At 38.7% G+C, this 22,616-nt stretch overlaps 1 protein-coding gene across 1 annotated transcript in view; it reads right to left on the reverse strand.

Annotated features, from left to right (window-relative positions):
• Positions 1-22,616, reverse strand: part of ipo11 (importin 11) — a 154,182-nt gene that overhangs the window by 54,271 nt on the left and 77,295 nt on the right. The window contains exons 21-22 of the mRNA XM_084728700.1: positions 19,511-19,626; positions 17,626-17,702 (exon numbers count right to left, since the gene is read on the reverse strand). Coding sequence (XP_084584826.1) covers positions 17,626-17,702; positions 19,511-19,626 — 193 coding nt within the window. The remainder of the gene's footprint in view (positions 1-17,625; positions 17,703-19,510; positions 19,627-22,616) is intronic.

Genomic DNA, 22,616 nt, shown 5'->3' on the forward strand with positions numbered 1-22,616 from the left:
ATTACCACCCTTAAATGTAACATGATGCAGGTGCTTTACTTCAAAACTAGACTACCTCTTGAGTTTTGGTGAGGATGGCTGAGTGTGAGCAGCTGCAGATGGATACAACCCGACGCTCACCGGATGGCTTAAAGGCTTAAAATTTTGATGCACTGCGATGCATTAGAATCATTTTATCATTGAATCGTAGCCCTCTGAATCAGAATTGAACTGTGGGGTACCAAAAGATTCAAACCCCTACTGATTACAGATATGGTGGCCAATATACTGAATTTAAGAGCTTAAATGAAAACAGACCTTTTCCGTGTGAATTAGGGATGTAAAAATACATGTATTATTGTGATATTGCAATTAAAAAAATGACTTAAGACAGTAACAGACTGTGGTACGACTGTGGTGTTTACTGTTAAATAGTTATTTTATTTATTTATTTCATAAAAGGTCTGCTACTGACAGCTGGATTGTTTTTGTTTTGCAATTGCACATGCATAATTAAAATTTATTGCCAAAGAATATTTATGCCATACTGGCTACTTTTATTTTATTTTATTAAAGAAAGAAAGCAGAAGCACTTTAAGTTAAAAGGAAAAACATGAATTTATATGGACAAAAATAGTTACACAGATTTATCACTTAATAAAACATATTTTTCAAGTTGTCCTTTTTTATTTTTAATGGTGATAGATATTGTATCATGGACTTTTCATCCTGATATTATCATACCATGAGTTTTCAGTATCATTACATGCTTAGTGTGGACTGTGCACCAATTTTGCACACATGTTGCAAAGTTACTCAAAAGTCTGCTTTTTTAAACAGACACATTTATTAAAGAGTATTTAACTTAAATATTCTTCAAACGCAATTCTAGAAATGAACGATCATGAAGGAAAGAATAAATAAAAGTAAAAAAAAAAAAAAAGCTAAATAAACATCAGTACTATTTAGTATCAGTCAATTCCTGACTATTTGAATACTGCCAGTCAATTAAGGGGAGGTTGTTAAAGAAGACGCTCTGTGGCATTTACACATGCCATCCTTGTCCTCATAAATTTTTCAGATTGTGCTAAATCTAAATAACCACAAGCATTGTTTTTTGCATTTTAATTTCTGTCAAAAAAAAAATTAAATAAATAAAAAAGTATTCCATATACCTGTAATATCAGGCCCATTGCTCTAAAAGACAGCTTTGCAAAGTGAGCCACATTTATAGCCACATTTATTTGCAACAACATGACAGGATACGGATCCAAAGTACATCCACAAAAAAAGAAAGGGGTCATGACAACAAACATTTACACAGTAGGATATAGGTGTGACAGTAATGTAAGCTGACACTGTAACAGACCTTAACACTTAGAATAACCTCTACGTGGCACTTGGGAGTATACATACAGACATAAAGACTTATTCATTAGACAAACAGACAGGTGAGAGGTGAGGAAGAGACAGTTCCTCTGAAATTCGGACAGACCGGAATTAAGATACTCACACACATACCATGCATGCATGTTGACACAAACAACCTCAAACAGCTATCCACACAGCGTCTATACATACACCAAGACATCTGCATGAATAGTTTGAAAGTAATACAGGCTGACAGTGTATTTGAGTCTAACACCTAGAATAGTTGTTTACTTCATACAAGTTGACAGGGAAGCTAATTTCTAACGCCCAGGATAGCAGTGCATGCACACAGGGGCCAGGTATAGTGGATATGTAGGCTTATGAATACAGACAAAACATCATTTTGATGCGAGTGACGTAAGAGCTGTTAAAAATAACTCTTTTTGCAATACCTTTGCTTTTTAAAGAGGCTAGGATCTACCAAATTACCCAAAGAGTGTATAATCACCTAAAATTAAGAAAAGTTGTTTAAATTTACAGAAGACATGAGCCACTTTCTACCACCATGTTGCACCACCATGTTTCTACAGTATTCCAAACCAGACAAACCACACAGTGGTTGTAGAGATGACCACTCACATTTTTTTATGAGTTTCTCCTACATGGTAGGAAGGGGAGGGTGAGGCAAGCGAAATTCATCTGGTTGCAATCCACAACCTCACCACTAGATGCTACTAAAATCCTACTCAATGATCCTTAAAAGTCAACCAAGGTAACAAACTAGTTGTTTACACAGAATTGTTGGCCAAAAAGAAAAGTTGTTAACCAAAACTAACTTTAGATAGGATTTCAAAAAAAAAAGAAAAAAGAAACAAATCAAGTCAATGTGTTCTTGCTACCTACGTGCCTGTTAAGTGAGTTTCTTGTTCGCTCTCTCCCTCTTATTCCTTTCTCATTCACTCAGCTTTTCTTAGAGGCTGTAGGTTTCTCACATCTTTTCCTGATTCCATTATTCTGAGTCTAGTGAGGCAGTTGTTCTTTTACATTACTTGTTTAAACATCAATAACAGTAAACCAACCTCTCATTCCTACTCCAGGATGAAATAAATACAGCAATGCAAACACAATGAGAAGATTTCAGGCAATAAAAACAGAATGATGACAAACACGGCTCATTGACCAACACACGCTTGGATGGTCTGCCTATGAGTATGTTCTATATTAAATCCTACATGCAGACACCTAAAAATCCCAGCGCATTTATTTTGTCAGTCTAACGCATTGCTCCTCTATGGCACTGTCTGGTTATTCTATAGTACAGAAGCTTATGTTTGCAGTAGCTTAGGGGGATACAGCTACATATTATTTTCACCATATTCTCTCTTTCCCAAGTTTAGAACAAACTTTCTGAAACTCAATTTCATAAAGCATCAAAACCTCATGAAAATTCTTTAAACACAGCCTGCCCTCAATCAAAGTGTGCTTGGGAGGTGATTAGAAGTCAGTGGAGAGTGGTAATAGAGAAGGTCCAGTCTGACCACACTGGTTCATACAGGTGATATCGATGTTGATGAATGCAATATGCTTTCTTTAGCCAACTGCCAGTCAGAGTAAAGTAATGAAGATAATGTATGCTACCATCTGTTATCTGCGCAGGTACATAATGTATTCCAGAGGCCTATTTAGTCTGCATTTCAGCCTACATTAATATTCAATGCTACAAACATAGTATGACGCAACATGACGTGGAACAAATGCAGCGTGCAGAGACATGAGCGCAGAAGACAAATGATTGCTTTAAAAACTATATTGGCTGCAAAGATGTGTGCAACAATTAGAATTAGCAGAAACAACATAGGGTGACAATTAAATATGTGGAGTAAAGCAATTGTTCTGCGGTGTTCACTGTCATTTTGTGCACTATACTATAGCATGGGTACTGGGACGTAGAATATCATGAGGAACCTGTAAAAAAAAAAAAAAAATGAAAGCCCCAGTACAACAAATGCCTTCCTGTGGTCAGGACAGACTGCCCATTTTTCTAAAGAATAAAGCAAAGGTAACAGATTGCTTAACAGTGGGTGAACAAGGACACGCAGTGCCATCAGACAAGGAAACAACGACAGGTCCGCAGTGCTGCAGAGAAGGTGAATGAATGATCATGGTTTTTTGTTTTGTCTGCGGACACTGCAATGTCTCCTAATGACCATTAAGGGGTAGAACTGTGAACAAAGAGTGAGTTGAGTGCAACTTTTTATAAAAAAAACTTACAGGGTGCATAATCAGCATCAGCTGTAGTGCATTTACATATTTTCCTTCTTACTTAATATTATCAGAGGCATCTACCAAGCTGCCTCGTTTTAAGGAGACTTTGCTTACTGTAAAAATTGAGTAAAAAACTGCACTCAGAGCAGGAAAAGACATCTTTTTGGTATGGAAGAGTCGACTCCAATCTGATGAAAATATGTTCAGAATGGCAGGCCACTGTTTATTTGGCAAAATCCTACTTAAAAAAATCAACATTTTGGATCAACTGTGCATATAAGTAGATACTTTTCTTGTTGTAAGAGTGCTCTGGGGGGCTCAAACTGACATGAGGACAGGACAGGAGGATGAAACCTGTGTATTGCAGTGGGCCTTTCATGTATTCCAAGTAGTGATGTGCAGATGGGCTCCGAGTTCATCCAAATCTGCAGGTACAGATAAATCATCCACCCGTCAGTGACCCAGACTTATTTTCTCCAATGTAGATACCCGCGACCACGCCTCTACCAGTCTGTATCCATATCTAAAGTTTAGCATTAACGAACCTTTCCACTGGTGAGAGAAGCTTTTAGTTTTGTTTCCATGCTCACGGTCATGTCAGTGCAGCAAGCGTGTGTAACATTTAAGCAGCAAAACCAAAAATTGTAGTTATGAACTTGAAAGGACAGAGGAAACTCTCCAGAAGAAACAGAATTATATCAAATCATTTGCACTAGTGAGTGTAAATGTGCACACAGCTCCTCTATTACTGAGACACACTGCATTTCCGTTCTGCAACCCATCCTCTGTTAACCACAATAATAATTTTCATGACCTGGCCTGCCCAATCTTCGGATTAACCGCAGTGCCCATGGTTGTAACTGTGGTCCGTACATCACAAATTCACAGGCTCAATGAATATTTTTCTCCTGTGCTAAAGATGATTTAGGCCATGTATTCAAATTCACTCAACAGGGACTGAAATCATTTTGTTGTTTCCTACAGTATTCATTTTTGTCCCTTCAGGAGACCTAAAGGTAAATAAGACCGGTGAATGGTTTCAGCAGAATGACACTTTTCATCATCAAATATAATATTAAATCAATTTCAGCTCAAAGTAATTCTCACTAGCCTCACAGTACCTGTTCACAATGCTAAGTACTACAGCAGAAAGAAAAATTCTACATGCATGCGTATTTCAGCAAGCAAACATGTATCCACACTGGAACACATCCATAAGAAATGACAATATAATACATCAAACAACACCTAAGAAATCACTGAAAACACACAAGCACTTAGTCAACGCAGATAGTGCACTATTCTATTATGAACTGGGCAGTAGGTACTATAATTTATGTATAATGCTCACCACTTTGATCACAGCTCTTCATCATGTGTTTTTCTTGTTTTATTAATTTCAGTCAAAATCCTTGAAGCCAAACAGAGGAGAGTGAAAATAATAAAATATACAGAATAAAATAAGCTTTCAGGTTTGATTTACAAAGAAAGAAGTGGTAAGGCAAGTCTCACATCTTCATATCACAAAGAAGCTGGCTCCAGCGTGAGTAATCTGAGAAGATCATTCATATTGTGGTGAAAATCTGCCCTGATCCAGACTGTGTAAGTGAAACAAATTGAGAGTCTGAATGAGTAGGAGGCCTTAAACTACTGGTGGCCTCCAGCTGGTAGCAGATACCTGAACAAGTCTCACACAGCAACCCTCCAGCGACAGCTTATCAGCATCTTGTATCGTTGCCATGAGCCGAGATGCGACTGGTGGGACTCTACAAACACGGAAAGGAGCGTTTATGAGTGAACTACAAGCCGGCACCTCAAGCACAGACAGAAGACCACTGCAATTCAGGCAGCAGGGACCCTATAACCCCATTTCCAAAAGAGTTGGGATGCTGAAAAACCTAAATAAAAAACAAGTTTGCAATACAAAGACAACATATTTTATGTTCAAACTGATAAACTTTGTTTTCGTAAATATACCCTCATTCTGAATTTGATGCCTGCAACATGTTTATAAAAAAGCTGTGACAGGGACAACAAAAGACTGGAAAAGTTATGAAATGCTCAGAAAACAGAGGTTTTACATAGTGTCCCAACTTTTTTTGGAATTAGGGTTGTACATGAACCTGTACTGACAAATGCGACAAAAAGGTAAATCTTGAATTAAGTGTGACCTTCGGATGAAGAGCCCCAGGAGAAAGAAAACCTCAGACTTAAAGTGACTGTTTCTGGTACATAAAGAAGAGCATTTGTACTACACCGCACCAGCTACAGCAACTTTGAGAAGAAAATGGGTGTCTATCGCCTTTGATATTTCCCATGAGGATAAAAATAATAAAAATAATAATCCTCAAGGTTGTTAGGGATGTAGTAAGAATTGGTGAAATAAACTTAGTTTTTTGTTGGTTGGTTTATTTCAGTTGGCAAAATGTGCTACAGGCTAGTGCTGCCCTAGTTTTGAGAGTCTTTTGTGTACTATTACACTGGATTCTTCACCTGTATTTTTTCATGATCTACTTGCTTTTTACTTTAATTTTTTCTTACTTTGTTTCGTTCCTCTCCTTTCTCAGTTCTTCCTCATTTTCTTCCTTCTACAAATGATATTTCAGGCATCATTGGTTAGAGACAGCCTGGTTATTACTGCACTTATTCAGCTAAGGGCTTTCATCTTAAATATGGTAAATTATAATGGCATGTCTACTGTAATTACTTCATGGAAAATTAAACAGAGAAACATAGTACCTTTATTCCATGGAGGAAAACCCCAAAAAATTGTATTTGTTTTCTCTGCTTATTCATTAGGATGATCAACAATTTAGTGGATATGTAGGACAGTCCTTTATTCTTCACCCAACATATACACTGATTCATGTTTGCTCGGTACAGACCCAAACAAATATCACACCATCATAGAGTTTGATATCTGTGCCACAGGACCCGACAGGTTTGGGTCGGGTCGGGCCATATTTCTCATATGTTTCATGGGCTTACATTGGATTTGGGCTGAATTATTCTTGTTATCATTATCATCATTACCATTATTATTATTGTTATTATTATCAGTAGCAGTAGTATTAGTTTGTTTTTTTTTTCTCCCCAGATTTTTTGTTGCCAGTTCAAATTCCCCCCATGTATCGTCCCTGTTACTCCCAACTCCTACTGTTTTGGACATACAGGGAAGCTTGTTAAGAAAAATGTCAGGCTGTAATCGGTTTCAGGTTGAAATATGCTAATGAGAGACAGGTTTGGATCAGGTTTGGACAGAATTTTGTTGGGCTTAGGGCTTTTCAGGCCTGATTAAAGTTCCACACCACGGCGTAACCACTGTGGACGTATGCATTCACACATTAAGCTGATCGTGGTAATGACTAGATAAGTGCCGAGTAGCAGTGCATGTGTTAAAGGGGCTCAAGACACACATCACCAATACACACACAATCACCCTTATTTCACACACTGAGAAACTGTCACTTTCTTTTACAGTCAGAGGTTAAACATGATGAGAATTCCTAGAATGCTTAAAAATAACTGGAAATAGAATAGAAATACAAGTGTATCATGAAGGGTTTACAATTAGGGCTGCAGCTATCAATTCTTTTAGTAATCGAGTAAGCTATCGATTATTCTGGCAATTAATCAAGTAATTGGATAAGAAATATTGTGTTCTGCAATTTTTTCTATTACATTACTTTTACTTTATTTAAGAGCAATGGTAATATACAAAAGAGAAAATAAGACGTGTCTTAAATGAACAATTATAAATTGTTAAAGTAAAAGTAAATACGTTAAGTAACTTTACTTTCACCTTGCTTTGTACTTTTTACTGAAGTACAAAAGTAAAGGTTTTAGTGTCTGCAGAAACCATGAACAGAAGATGTAACACACTCTTTTAAGCAAAACAGTCACCAGAATGCTTCATTTACAACATTAAAATAATCAAACTCGTGCGATCTTTCGTAGGTGCAGAGTTCCCTTTTTATTTTTTTAATCAGTCCGACAGGATGACAGCATCTGTGATTGATTAAAGATCAATCTGCCCTCCTCCCCTTCCCTCACCTGTGTGCTCTGCTCTGAGAAGGCCTGACAGTTTCTGACAGTGAAACACACTCTCCTGTTTACAGTAAAAGCTTCCTTATACAGTTATTTAACCTTATAAGTCCAACTGGTTGGTGTCGATGTCATTCACCATCACGTTAGTTTTAACGAATTCCATCATTAACAACAAGACTCCTCCACATGCATCTTCTCTGCTGCTGTGAAAACTGAATCACGGGTGAATTTATATGTAGAAAAAGAAACCCTAAACGCAAGCTGGGTTTTGTGATGACTTTACAAAACATCCTGCTGATGAAGAAAGACGGTAAGAGAAACACACTGACCTCACTCTGTGTGTAGGTATGTATGTGTGTGTATGGAGGAACTGCACTGACACAGAGAGGAGAGGCGCTGCAGCCATGATATAATAAATGACATCAAAACTTAAACGTTGGAGCTTATCAATACTCTGGTCTTAGATAATTCAGCTATTTAATACTGAATTCCAGTACCTACCCCTACATGCGAAACACAGTGCACTCTACAGTTGTCCAGATTTAAACAAGGCCTCGAGGCAAATAATTTGCCTCTGTCTATGTGACGTCTCAATAAATAGACCCGCAGAGTTTATTTAAAAACTGTTAATTAAGTGGGAATAATACTACAACTATAGCGAAAAAAATGTTCAACCTTTGGACAAAGCTTCATTGGAAAAACCCCAGGCAGACAATTTAAAACAGAAGTGAATCATGTAATTTCTGTTTATGTAAATATAACCTTCAGAAAAACAGTGTTACTATAATGCAAACAGCTCTGACAGCATATTGTTTTCCAATTTTTGCCTCTGGAAATACTGTCAACCATTTTATAACATCTTGAGTGAGACAACATGGTTACACTCAAATCTACTTAATCATTCTCTACTTGCTTTTATTCTGAAGGCAAGTAAGGAGGTAAATACATGTTTCTGACAGCTTTCCGATCTCTGGCCTTCAACAACGCTGCCGTCACAACCACTGTCATTACTTGCCTTGCTGATAAGCAGTGCACATACTGTAGCAATATCCTCTGTAGGAGGTTTTGTATGAATAGCAACACAAGAGGAGGGAGACGTACAAGTATTCTTATAAAGAGAAAAAAATGAATTGAATTCTCATTCTGGGCTTGAGGTAGGTCAGGCAGCTCAGAGCACAGAGGCCTGGACTTGATAAGACTTTCATCATCTCCTCCCCTCACTATTGCAAATGAACCCGAGGCTCCCCAAGTGTCCATGCATGAATACAAACAGCCTGACAAAATAACACTGCATCTGGTTATTGGAAGTAAATTCACTACCATTTCCACACAGCGTCCCTGCACTTTTTCAGTGTGACACTAATACGACAGGGACAATAGGGAGGGTGGATTTACTGCGACTCAACTCAACTTCTAGCCTGGGAACCAGACGAATCTGTCGAGCTCATGTTTTCATTTGCTGTGACAGAATTCACATTTGTGAATTAGTCTGGTAGTGCCAGGCTGCTCAACTTCTGCATTTCTGTTTCTTTTTTTGCAGCAACAGCAGCACCAACCGCTTGATAGATACAAGTCCGACCATTGTTGTTCCAATGTCTACTAAACTCTGTGTTGTGACTGGTCTTTCCATTTAAATAAACTGTAAAATTATATTTTGTTAAACATTTAGACCCGAGAGCTGTCAAAATCCAATCGGTTTTTGAATTCCTTGCTAATTCTTTACCAATTAATTTTGGCAAAAGAAAACACGTTTCCTGAAATATACACCCATTGTCCAAAAAGTAAAAAGGTGTACAATATATTGCAATCCATTACAAGCACTCTGCCTTTTGTTATGGATTCAATTATGCTCAATTTTTATTGAGACCGTTAAAGAGGTGTTAATTGGAGTGTGGTCATTTTTGAGGCTTTCGTTGGATTTGGAGGATTTAATTATATTGAAAAGTATTTCAATATTTTGTTCTCCCGTGCATGTAAATGGCCATGAACAAAATATTAGAAACTCCTTGTGAAAATTACTCAAAAACAGAATAAGCAGTTGTGCCAAATCAATACTATAAAAGCAATTAAATTTTCACAAAGACACAGCAAGTGAGGACACAACCACCCCCTCAAAACACACACACCATCATTCACTTATATCAAATAGTCACAAAAACAGCTGCTAAAGCACTGATTAAGCTCTAGTCAGTACATCCTTCATAGCCCGGGGCATATGCTGCACAATCCACTTCGGTTATCAACATTAACAGGAAAATGAGCCTCACATCTGACTGTGATAACGGCCTCTGATGTGCTGCTAATGGTTGTTGGGGACACTGCTAAAATGTTGGTCATCTCCCAACCCAATTTTTGCTCTACAGTATGTGATGCGGTTGACACTGCTTGCCAAGGGAGAAAACTTAGCAGATACCAAAACAGTGGTGCCAAAATTGGCACAGATGCTACAATGACAGCCAGTGTTTGTTGGGAACATTCAAGCCAGCCAGCTGCAAATAGTTTAAGCTGCATGAAGCTCTGAGGTTGAAGGTTTAACAACCATAAAACACATAAATGCATTAAATGAAACTGAAAACCGGCTTTTCTCGTTTATATTGTTTATTTGTTTTTAATTTAACTCCTGAAAAATGAACCTAAAAAGGGCAACCTCTGGGGTGCTGATGATGGCTTCCTGCATACTTATTAGAGCTAAACTCCTCTAAGACTTTTTAAAAAATATAAAAGTACTCCGGGAGCTCTACAGAGACAGCTTAGCTTGCCAGGTTTTACTGTACACAAAGGATTCACGGCAAAAACATGAAAAACAACATGGCCAACAGGAGCCTCAGCTACAGCTTCGAGATGAGAAGCCAACCCCCTTTGGTGCTCGAGTGACTAAGCCTTTGAAAAGTCATGGACGAGTAATCATGCATGAGAGAAGCGAGAAAAGCTCAGCAAGGGGATTCAATGAAGTGGCAAAAATCAACTTTATGGGGAGACCCCCATGTATGAGATGACAGCAATGATTAGAAAGCAGAAACCTCACAGCTCTGTGCCCAGGAAAAATGTCAAATCTCACTTTGCAATGGCAGCTCAAGGTTGAACTGGGAACATAATTCTTAACTTTTGACCACAAAGAAAAAAGTATAATATACAGAGTTACAATAAACGGGTACAGACATATGATTTAAGCCATTCAAATTTCTCCCACCCCTGCATTAATGTGGCCAAATATGGCCAACTGCTGTGATAGCTGTAATCAGAGTCCTTACTCGTAGTTGAGAAGTCTGTAATAAAAAGGTTGTCTTGTGATGGGGGGGTCCGGATTGATTCATGGAGCACATTAGCTGGGCAGAGAAACATTCTGAGGGATGTTAGTGATTACTTATCAGAGCGTTCACAGGCAAAAGATGAGGCTAAAACCTGTTTCAATACAGCATCATTGATCTTTGTGGGAATAGTCGGACATGTCTCTGGCTGTAGCAGTAATTACTAACTGATGAGATGTCCATTAAGCAATGTTTCACACTGTCCACTTTTGTTCTGGTATTACTTTAAAGCCATGTCAGCAATGTCAAGTTGCAATATTTGGTTCTCATTCATTCATCTTAAAATGTAGAGCTATTGCTATACTACAGAAACAAATGGTCAAACATTAATCACCAACTTTTGAGACTCAATAAGTCATTTCAGTCATGCAAAAGGCCCAAACATTTACTGGTTTGGACTGCTGGTCAGACAAAATAAGCTATATGAAGAGGTCTTTTTAAATTGACTGGCCCAGGTCACATTCAGGCTCATTTAACTTTCACTGTGCCAACAATGTATGTAATATTGTTCTTTCAATTATACTTTAAACTTTATACTTTATTCACATCCATTACACATGACGGTTACTGTCACATGCATCAGGTAAAAGATGGAGCAAGAAAGTTTCTATTTTGGAAACTTGGAAAAGTTTTGGTTTGATTACCAGTGCAGACAATGAGGGTCATTTGCAGTGAAAAGAAAGGTAGGTGTAAATCTTCATTTACTTATTTGCTGCTGGATCACATAGCTTGGCTAAATTTGCTACTGCCTCTTAAGCTTTTGCTTCACTCTGAGATCAAAATTGTCAGTGATTGTTAAGTTTACCAATTAGAAGCAGGTGTGTGTGTTTCTGCACATATTAGAGGGAGCTTAAAGTGACACTAGCATCAGCCTCGGGCTGGAGCTGAAATATTGCAGACCGTGTCAGGCTGGGGCTGGTATTTTTTTTCCGTGCAGAGCTCTAATTTGAAGCATCATTGTGACTTTTCTGAAAATTGTGAAGGGCATTTTTACCATTTTTCTGAAACTGAATGGGCAATACCATTAAAAAATCAAGACCAGACAATAACGAAGGATAAAGGCTATTAATAGACAGATCTTTATTCCTCATCTACCATGTTTTTAAAACAATACCTTATCAAAGTTTAATAAGAACCCTGTCTTGTCTGATGTTTTTCTGTTGTGTTAACTTCTTGTTGCTGCTGTTTTTTGCTTTTAAAGCAAACTCAACATTTCCTCCATCTGTTTCAGATTGAAACCCTCTAGCAGTTCAGCAGTCATTAATGCCCCCCTTTCACCAGCAGACTCTTACAGTGAAACTGCAAGACGTGTTTCTCAACATGGAGAAAAAAACAGCAAAATAATATAAAACAGCAGGGAAATTAATGGATACTTTCCTTCTATCACTTGCTCACACTAATCGGTATGAGGACAACATGGAGAAAAACTTTCTTGCTTCCTCTCCATCATCACTAGTCAGTGCACCACACTCACCTGAAATGTGTCCTGGTTCAGAGCGTGGTGGCAGTGATACAGAGTGTAGTGCTAGTCTAACAATTTAGCCAAGGCGAGGCTCTTGACATTCTAATTAGGGAATTTGCTGCTCCAGTTTAGCAGTGATGGAGCGGGGCTCTTTATCAGGAAGGCCAGGCCACACACCTGGCAAGCTGTGACACCATACTGAGCCAGACTCTCTCAATGGCCCACATCCCTCCACTACTCTCCACGGGCTAAATAAATGAACCGCCCGATGTTCAGGTGAAAACCAGCCAAAGATGATGACTGACCAAAGTTTGACAAAAAAGACAAAAGCCAAATTAATTTACTCTATGAAATTTGTTCTCAATTTATGCAAATAAATGCATGAGTGTTGAATGTGAAACGTTCCTCCACTTATTTTCGTGCTCGCAGTGTTAAAAGGGCAAACGTTTTTAAAGCCGTGTGCTAATTTGTTCTGATCTGCGACCATACCTCTGAGCTATCATCTTTCATCACAGCAGCTTTGGATTTTCCCTCCAACGCTTGCATTGACAACCTAATTACATTCAATGCAATTAATGTGCTTTAAATGTGCAAATGAAGCCTCAAGAAAAAGGTGTTTTTCACAATAAAATGAGAGACAGAAACACAGGAAGAGGGAACGAGGGGCGGAGAGAGTACTAAGTGCCAACAAGTGGATGTGACACCAAAGAAAAAAAAATTTATTGATGGCAAAGATTTATGTTAAAATGAGGGATAATAAGAGGAAGATAAAGAAACTATTAATGACATGAAAAACAAAAGCACAGAAGAGTTTCTCAGAGGGTTTGGGTTCATTCAAATCTAACTGTTACAGGAGTTACTACAGATATTACCAATGTGGAGAACAGATATGTGACACAGAACCGCAGATAAAAGATGGTCTGAATTCTGATTCCCTGAGGTTCGAAGATCATTCGTCAATTAAGAAAATCTCAGATTAGTCCCAAGGTCATTCCTGATATGATCAAAAGCTCCAAAAGCTTATCTTTTCAACTGCTACTTGGAAGACCAAGGATAAACTTTTAAATTCAATGTTTTAGGGAAAAAGGATGTCTTAGTAGCTGAAATAGAATGAAAAAAACAATGAAACTACTATTGCAGGATAATTGGACAACAGACAACTCGCTCTTTGATTCCAGAGAGAAGAAAACAAATGCAGCTTCTTATTTATAGCTGCCGACTGTGGATTTTCTCAGCTAAAATGATGACTCCTGCTAGCAGATTTAATTAGTGTGGCTAGCTAACATAGGCTAATACTTATGCTTAAACTCCTTAAGTCAGCTGAGAAGTCGGTGGACTTTTACTGTTTGCAACAGACACATTTTAAAACAAGAACCCTGTAAAAGGTTCTTAAATCATAAAGGTACTTAATGGCTACATACATACCATACTGTCAATGCAAAAAGACTGTCTAATCCCAGCAATTGTCACATAGGTGAAATATGACGTATGTATACAATAGACAACAGTAACACACTCATTCATTTTGGGAAACAAAGTGTAGGGATTAGATTAAGTGCAGCAGACCATGAGACCCAGCCCGACCAACCATCGCTCGAGTAGATAAAGACAATGATCCATCCTTCACATGTTAGCTCTTGTGTTTTAGGTTACTGAAAGACTACGCTACAAACTGTGTCGCTCTTCTTAGAGCCTCATGCACTCCGCTTCAACATGTAGAGAAATGATTATCAAGATTATCAAGCACTAGAATATGCTGCAGCGAAAATTGCTTAAATGGACTTTACATTTTTCTCATGAATGTACTAAAGGTGGGGAAGGGGACAAAATACCTCCACCATGCATTTTGGTGACATTCTGCTACCATCATTGTGTGTGTGTGTTTTTTTTTTTAACTTTACTAATGGAATGCTGTTAGCTTGTACCTGCAGCAGTGTAAAAGCTTTTTCCTTTTCTTTGCTTCAATGTGTCTGTCATAGCCAAAGAAAAGCAGCACTCATCTCTCAAATACTGAAAAGGGAGAGAATTGTGCCAAGTCAGAAAATGGTAATAGTAAGCAAAATTGGGTCACAAAACGACCATATTTTCCATTATGTTATGTAGACCACAATGGATGTGGGCACAACAGGATATCACCTACAGGAAAATCAATGTTTTTTCTCCTTTGCCAGGAGCGAGGAAAGACAGCTGTCTGTTAGTTTTACCACATTAGGCTGTGGCTGGATCATAGAGAAAATACATGTCCTCAAAGGTCCAACAAATGCATATATTACAGTACAAAAATAATAAACTTTTAACATCTACAAGTTGTTTGGTCTGTAAAACATCAGAAAATAGTCAAAGATGCTTGCAAATGTCAGTGAAAACTTTCACAGAATCTAAGTAATAATTTGAGAAACATAGAAGAGAAATGGGAGTAAATGGATGAGGGAAATAGATGGAGTGGAACAGTAAGATTAGCAGAGAACAGCAGGAACCCCTCACCCTTTCTGTATCCTTTGATGCAAAAATTTTAATGTGAAAACCTGCAATACATTTTTTTTAAGTGATGTTTCATTCTGAAAAATCAACAACTCAATCCAATCCAAATTACTATAATATAAGACAAGGAAAAGCAGTCAGTTCTTCCTTTTGAGAAGCTGGACGCATCAAATTTGGCACATTTTGCTTGCTTTGCTTGCTTATACCTAGCTATTACATATCAGGTAGATTTGAGATAAACGGTACAGACAAATCTTCAGCTGAACTCATTTTTTCTATACATTCTTCCATTCTGAAGTCTGTGCTTCCACCTCCATCTGTCAACCTCTAAGCCCACATGTTGCCTCATTTCCATCCATCCAACTGTCCATTTTCTCTGTTCCTCCATCTTATTATGCCTTCTTTCCAATTTTACATTCCTTCTCCACCTCCTTTGATCCATCATTAAACCAACCACTTACAGCAGTGATATGGCAGCTGATCACTGGGCACTAATTACTTGACAGCTCTTCATCAATCACACTGAACTAATGAGGACTGACGTTCTCTCAGTCCTGCTGTCACAGTGTATAAATAAGTCTTATTAGTAGTGATGGGTATCGAGAGCTGGTACCGGTTCCTGATTGGTCAGTTCCGAAATATTGATGAGCTCAAGGCTGGCAGGGCTAAACGTTCAAGAGTGTGAACTCACTTTACTAAATCAAGCCTGTAAAGGGGGAACACCAGCAACCTCATGAAACAAGTACACATACAGCACTACAGTCTGAAGCAGTGCAGTGTGTTTGACTGCTTTGGCAAAAGGAATTAACCACACTAAAAATCTGACTTTCTTGAACTTGTCAAGCCATTGAACTTGCTGTTTGCCATCACCTGCCCTACAGGCAGCAGCCACAGCTTTATCAGTGAACAGCAGAAGTCAGACACTCAAGTCCAAACCATTGTCCATCGCTAGATGAGAGAAAATGACACAGGCAAAAACAGCAGTGTCACAGGGCTGTCGCCCAGTTTATTGTGAAATATTTATAGCCCTTCATTGCAGTGGAGACCAGGTGATTTATATATGCTTGGTAGCCAAAAGCTAGCATAGCATAAATCACTAACTGCTAGGAAGTTTGAATTTGGTGTGAGCTGTTCTGACAACTGGGGATAATCAATTCTGTATTGCTTATGGTCGATAATATTTTCAACTGTAGGGAGAGGACCACAGCCCTTAACCCTCGAATTGACAGTTATAAACAGCTGATTTGTATTATCAAAATACAATATTAAACTCATCTTGCATTCCTGCAACATTCCTGCAGCCTGCCTTAGTGTCCATGAATCTAGGGAAGAGATGGCAGGAAAAATAACTTTGCATCCACCATATATTGTATTAAATAGGATTTCAACCTCTATGGCTCCAACTTCCAATCTGAACTGTGGTACTCATTTTTGGGCATGAGTAGTACGTATTGCTCCCTTTAAATTAAATTTAAAAAGCCCAGTATTTTTTGTCAGTGCGGGGCTTTTGTATGCCTTTGTGCAGTGACATCTTGGCTGCAGGAGTTGTTTTTTATCACCTTCCAGTGGTCTCTGTGTAATTGTCTGTGACCTCTCTAAAATTTAACATGACTGGCTGTGCTGCTTTGTAAAAACCTGTTTATTGACTTGGTTTACCTTTTCTATTTAAACACGAGCTACAAGTAAAAAGACCCTCTCTCATCTTTTCATCCATCCATGTCCAAGCTTCTCAGATCACACCCCCAATACGTCACCTCTTCACTAATTCTCCTGCCATCGCTTCTTAGAATCATTCACTTTCATCTACCACCTCCTTGTTATGTTTCACAGATCTCAGCCCTTTGCTTGATCCTCTTTAAATTCTTCCTCCTGCATTTCATCCATCCGTGACCGTCTTCCTGAGTCCTTTGCTCTTCTGTGTCTCATGGATTCCCTATCCACACTATAAGTGATCAAATGCTCCAGTAAGCCAATCAGGCTACACTACTGTTCATATTAGTCTGACTCACTCATTATGTGCAGAAGCACCAAATCAATACTGTTTCTCATCACACCGAAGGCCACACACACACACACGCACACACGCACATACATACACCTCTACACACTCCGGCAAGTGTCCCAACGCTCCAGGCCTGTGATAAATCATCCAGCCAGTTCCATTCAATCTGCCACCACTCACAGCTGCCTACAGACTTAGAGTAGTGGCCCTGATGCCTCGAGGCTACTGCAAAGCCACAACTGTGATCTTTACAAGCTACAAGAGCCCAAAGTGAAAAAAAAAAAAACTATGAAAATTAAATCTGTGTCCATGGATTGCATCAACTTTCTTTTTTCATTCTCTGTTTCTCTGATTTGAGTGTTTGATCATATACTGCCGGTTTGTTCTTTCAGATTGTGCAGCCTTTTTTTCACCTCAGACTGTTTTGATGTGAAATGTTTTCAGCCTTTCTTCACAACTGTACAATCAAACACCACACAAGAGGCCATCATTTGACCTAATCACACCATCCAAAATGCATCATTGTAGTCTTGTTCTTTATGTTATTGTGATACCGTCCTTTCCTACCACTAATTCAATTTATATGGTAATGCAAAACTCTGTAAAGTTACTCGAGTGGGGGAAAAAAACAACTCACACACAAGTACAAATACACACACACACACACAGCCAGACAGACAAGCAAACAAAGAAATCTCATGTGTGCTCACCCAACAACGCCGTCATGTTCTGGAAAATTCTGAGCAGCTCCGGGGTGATGGCTGGGCTGTTCTCCAAAGTCACCAACCTGCAGGATGAGAGGAACAGAAGGAGGAGAGCATGAAGAAGGAAAAGTAGAAAGAAAAACAGAAAATAGGGAAGTTGGGAGAAAGGAGAGCATAAGATAAAGATTAGAGGTGGCAAAATAAAATGGTAAGAGAAATACAGCGGCACAAATTACAGAGACAGAAAGAAGACGAGAACATGGGCATCAAAAAGACAGAAAAAATTAGACATGGTGAAGTGGGTGTAAAAGAAAAAAAGGGGAGGAAGGAGGAGGCAGAGGAACGCAATGTCAGTGGTTTGGAAAAATCTGATAAAAAGAACATGTTACATAAATCTGCATGTCAAAATATGATGGCATGAATTTGCCAGGCCTTTCTCCTCATTTCTACTCATATGACAGTGGACTGTCAAAGTAATTTAATCAATAAGATCTACTGGCATGCTCTAAGCTACTTTAAGTGTGTCTGTAAACTGGAAACCTTTCTGAGATGTTACAGTTAATGTTAGGAAACACTCAGTAATCAAACTCCTCAGACAAAGGTTGGTGGATTTCATCTAGAACTACTCAAGAAGATGAGACCTGAATGACTGATTGGATCTGTGCACCACAAACTAATAGAAAAAAAAAAGCCAGACAGACCGATACGGAGAGGGACACAGAGAGAGGAAAAGCAGCTGATAAAAGATAAAAGCAACAGAAAATGACATTGAAAACACAGCAAACAAATATTTAGGGCATGGCTGTTTATCAGGCAGAATAAAAAAGACAGGACAGAGACATAGGACTGTGGCTTTACACTACACAGCGTCCTGAACACTGCAGCTCTCCACAGACAGAGGAAAAAAAGAGATTAAGGAGGGAGTTAAAAAGCAAAGAGATAATGGGAGAGGAACAAAAGGTAACCTGGCAAATTCTCTCCTACCGAACCAAACCTTTTGTGGATGTAATGCATTTGAAAAGCAGGTGCACTGTTTTGCAGCAGATTTTTGAGATGGCTTTAAAGTGGCAGGTGCCCAAAACAACAACATGAAGGGGAGATTGTGAGACACATCAACGATCAACAACTTCATCACCCACCTAGTGGTTGTCTGTGAAAAAGCGAATTAAAACAAGATGTCACGGTGCGCCCATTTACCGCTACTTATCTATAAAGTGTTTGCATTTGGTTCCCATATAAGTACTCATCCTGAGTCACAAATGAGGCTGATGACTAATAGAACTAAAAGAGACTCATGAGTGAAGTGAGCGGCAGAGAAAAGGGGAAAAGAGAGATAAAGACAGCTATAGTCAAAGTATGGATGTGGAGGTGTGTACGTGAGTGTGTTCTGAAGTGCAAGGGAGGAAATGAGATCACCAACTGCTCCATAAATGTCTGCTGTGGAGAGTTATGTCTATAGCTTATAAATGTGTGGTATAGATTTTCTGCTGGTAAACATTAGCTTAGGATCTTAGCTAAATAAAAATATTTTATGCTTTCTAAAGAAAACTAGTATGTTTAGAAATGCTATGTTGAAAATTCCTTGCTCTGTTAAAAAAGCGGGAAATTTTGAAAAAAACTTTCAATTTCATAGGGGGGGCTAATAATTTTGTCCTCAAATGTAGGCGTGAGAATATGTCTTTTCTTGACACTTTATGAGTTCATTTTGTTTATTTTATCACCGCTCACACACATTTCCCAGCTTTTGTCTTATTATGTTTAACCATAGCGGTCCTCTTTTCTTTTTTTGACTGGCAGTGGCAGCCAGTATACGATAAAACTTTTAGAGCCATTTCTACGACACTGGCCCAAAAAGGGTCTATATATGAATGTGGAATGTGTGTGTCCATACCAAAGTTCCAGTCCGTCTTCCAGCAAATACACATGCGGTGGCTGGGAAACATCCGTACTCAGCTGGATGACCGGAAGAAGGAAAGGGTACAGATTCTTACTTTCTGCCCCCAAGCCCTGTGAGAATACAGAAAGTCAATGCAGAATTAGGAAAACCTGACAATAAATACAAACAGAGGACTTTATGAACTGTGCATTATGTGCTTTAGCTTAATGGGTGTTCCTCGCAGACTATCTGGGAAGAATGGAGAACGATATTTGCAGAAGAATTAATTATACAACTGCTCTGATTCACCCTTCTCAGGAACATATTCCTTTGTCAGAGCATGCTGTCCTTATACTCTACTACTGGTACAAGAGCTTACCTTGTTCTTACAATAGATAAAATGCATGTAGCCGAGCCAGCATGTGGTTTCTACATTCAATAACAAAGAGGTCTAGTACATAATGGCTTTTTGTACTCAAATAACGTACGTGGCTCCAAAACACATGCCTTAAGGTACAAGCGTTTTTTATTTGTATGGCTCTTTTTAAACAGCGTTTTCACTTCAACTAATTGAAAAAAAAAAAAGGCTCAGATAAAACTGCACGATCTAACTCCAAGTCCATGTAGTGGTCATGCACATTTCAATCAGCTGAAATGGGGGTGAGCAGAACATAATGGAATTTTCCTTTGGGAGGACTTCCTGTAAAGCAGAAAGCCATTTGTTGAACACGTAAATGCACTGGAAGTAAGTATGTGCCTTTGCTCTAAGAGGGGGGAGGAGAATAAGCAGCTGAGCAGCAGTGTCATCTTGACCTGCACAGCATCACGTGGCTTTAAACTCATGGAGGCCCACGGCTCAAGGACAGCGCCACTGGAAATACAGATTTAAAAAAAAAGACTTTGAAACCAAAACTATTTTTAAAACACACCACAAACAGTCTACTTTCTGGCAATGTGAAAGCGGAAATGTTGATTACCTCAAAGTTTTATGTCAGGAATGTTAAGTTATGAAAGTGCTGGATGCTAACTTGTTGGGAAATTGGCAAAATTAGCATATTCACCAATATGAACAACATTTCAGCACCTGATTGGCTAATTTGGACAATACTGATGTGTTCGGGGAGTTGAGGATGCTTGAATTCATTTCTGACATTTTCAAAATTCAAAATGGTAGTTTACACTGGAAGTAACCATATTCTAACTCCCATGGGCCGATGGTTCCAGTCAATTCAGAAGCTTTTAGTGATGCTTTCAGGTTTTCTAGCCCCCCAGACTTTCTTAAACCCATTCGGGACTGGATGGTAGAACATTTCTTACAGCTCAGTGCTGATACGTTGGAGGTTCTGGTTGTTGCTTTCAAGATGATACAAAATTCTGCCTCTTTCCTCTGCTGCCCACTCCAATCTGCATTATTTATAGGTAATAACTGATCAATCCTTGTCAATTAACGCTCATGTGAAGCAGCTGACCAGACCTTTTTTTTTCCCACTTAAAGATATATTGTTCTTTATTATGAGACACAAACTCTACATCCATCTACATTCAGTATGATCTGAGCTGCTTTTAATGTCAGCATTGTATTGTGTACATACTGTGTGTGTGTGTGTGTGTGTGTGTAATATATTAAATTAGTATGCGATTAAACGATTTGCTAATCCAAGCCCTTCAGCTGTGCACCTTCAGTGCCTCCCACAGTTTGCCAGATGCATACTTGTGTTATTCTCACATAGGGAGTGTGTCTGTATCACTGAGCGTTTCATCTCCCACTGTGAATTAATGCAGCAGCAGCCACGTAGGGGTCCAAATCTTTCTGCGGGCTGAGACACGCTGTTTCAATGCTGTGGGCGAATGGCGCTTCTGTCTCAGGCTATTTTCTTCTTAACTTGAGTTCATGATAATCCTGATTGATATTTAGGAAAATGACTGAAAATAAAATATCATACGTCACCCTACAAACATAACAAAACCTGACAAAGCAGGACAACAACAATGAGGTGTTATTTTAACATACATTTTAATTTCTGGTTTAAATCATGTGTAATTATGTGAGCAATTGAATCTCAAGTGAGAATAAGTAGGAAAGACAGACAGAGCCTCTCTCCATGTTGCCTTATCCAACAAAATGACAATTTCTGGCAGATGAGGGCAAGGAAAAAAGACAAACAAAAAAAACCAGGTCTGACCGAGGTCTCCCTAGCAGACATTTTGGAACTCAGCCTCAGCAACATCAGGCCAGGAAAGTAAAACCACACTTATTGCCAGATCCACTGAAAATTGCCACCTGTCACACCGCAGAACCTGGTAATTCCACTCACAGTGGACAATACACATAAACTTAAAATGAAAGGAACTATGTAACCCACAGAACCATTAGTTAAGCTAAACCTCAGTGTCAGTCCCTTAATAGTTTTTTTTTTTTCTGGAAGCAACTGTGTGAAAAGTCTGACACAGACAAACATTTAAGCCTGAGCTGCTCAACAGTGCCGTTTTCTAGTCTAATCAGTTAAAGCCTGACATTGTGTAGCCTTCACAGATGATTAGGGGGGAAATTAATGATAAACTAATTCACAAATTTATCCACTTGGTTTTTTAGATCTTAATGGCATTTCAATATGAGTAGCTGATATTTACTGGGGTTCATTTGTGACACTATGATGTTTAATTTGATTTTTAATTTTGTTCCATCATTTGAAACCACTACAAGGAGTTTTTGACTGGTTATGAAACAGTCTCGATTTAACAGCGATGCCTCTATATAATCCACATGAGCAAACATGACCATCTGCAAGAAGATCTGCCGTTTCTGAATAGTGTCTTGCTCTTACTCCTGTCACTGGGCTGTATCTCTGTGAAATCAGATGAAACAAGCTTGTGTTTACATTTTCTCAGCCAAAGTTAAAGTCAGTAGTACCTTATCCAGTTAAAATGAACTTTTATTTTAGACGACTTATTTTGTGGTTATTACTGATGAAACACTACTGCTTTTGTCCACAGGGGCCTCTACAATCAACACAATATGAAAGTTCGTTGTTGCCTCCTTTCTGTAGGTGATACAGTTTGACGTATGTAGAACTGGTCTGTCAATAACCAAACAACTCCCCCTCTGCATAACCGCAGCCAG

Source organism: Lutjanus erythropterus, chromosome 10 (genome assembly GCF_056507025.1).
Source record: "Lutjanus erythropterus isolate fLutEry1 chromosome 10, fLutEry1.hap2, whole genome shotgun sequence".
NCBI lineage: Eukaryota > Metazoa > Chordata > Actinopteri > Lutjaniformes > Lutjanidae > Lutjanus > Lutjanus erythropterus.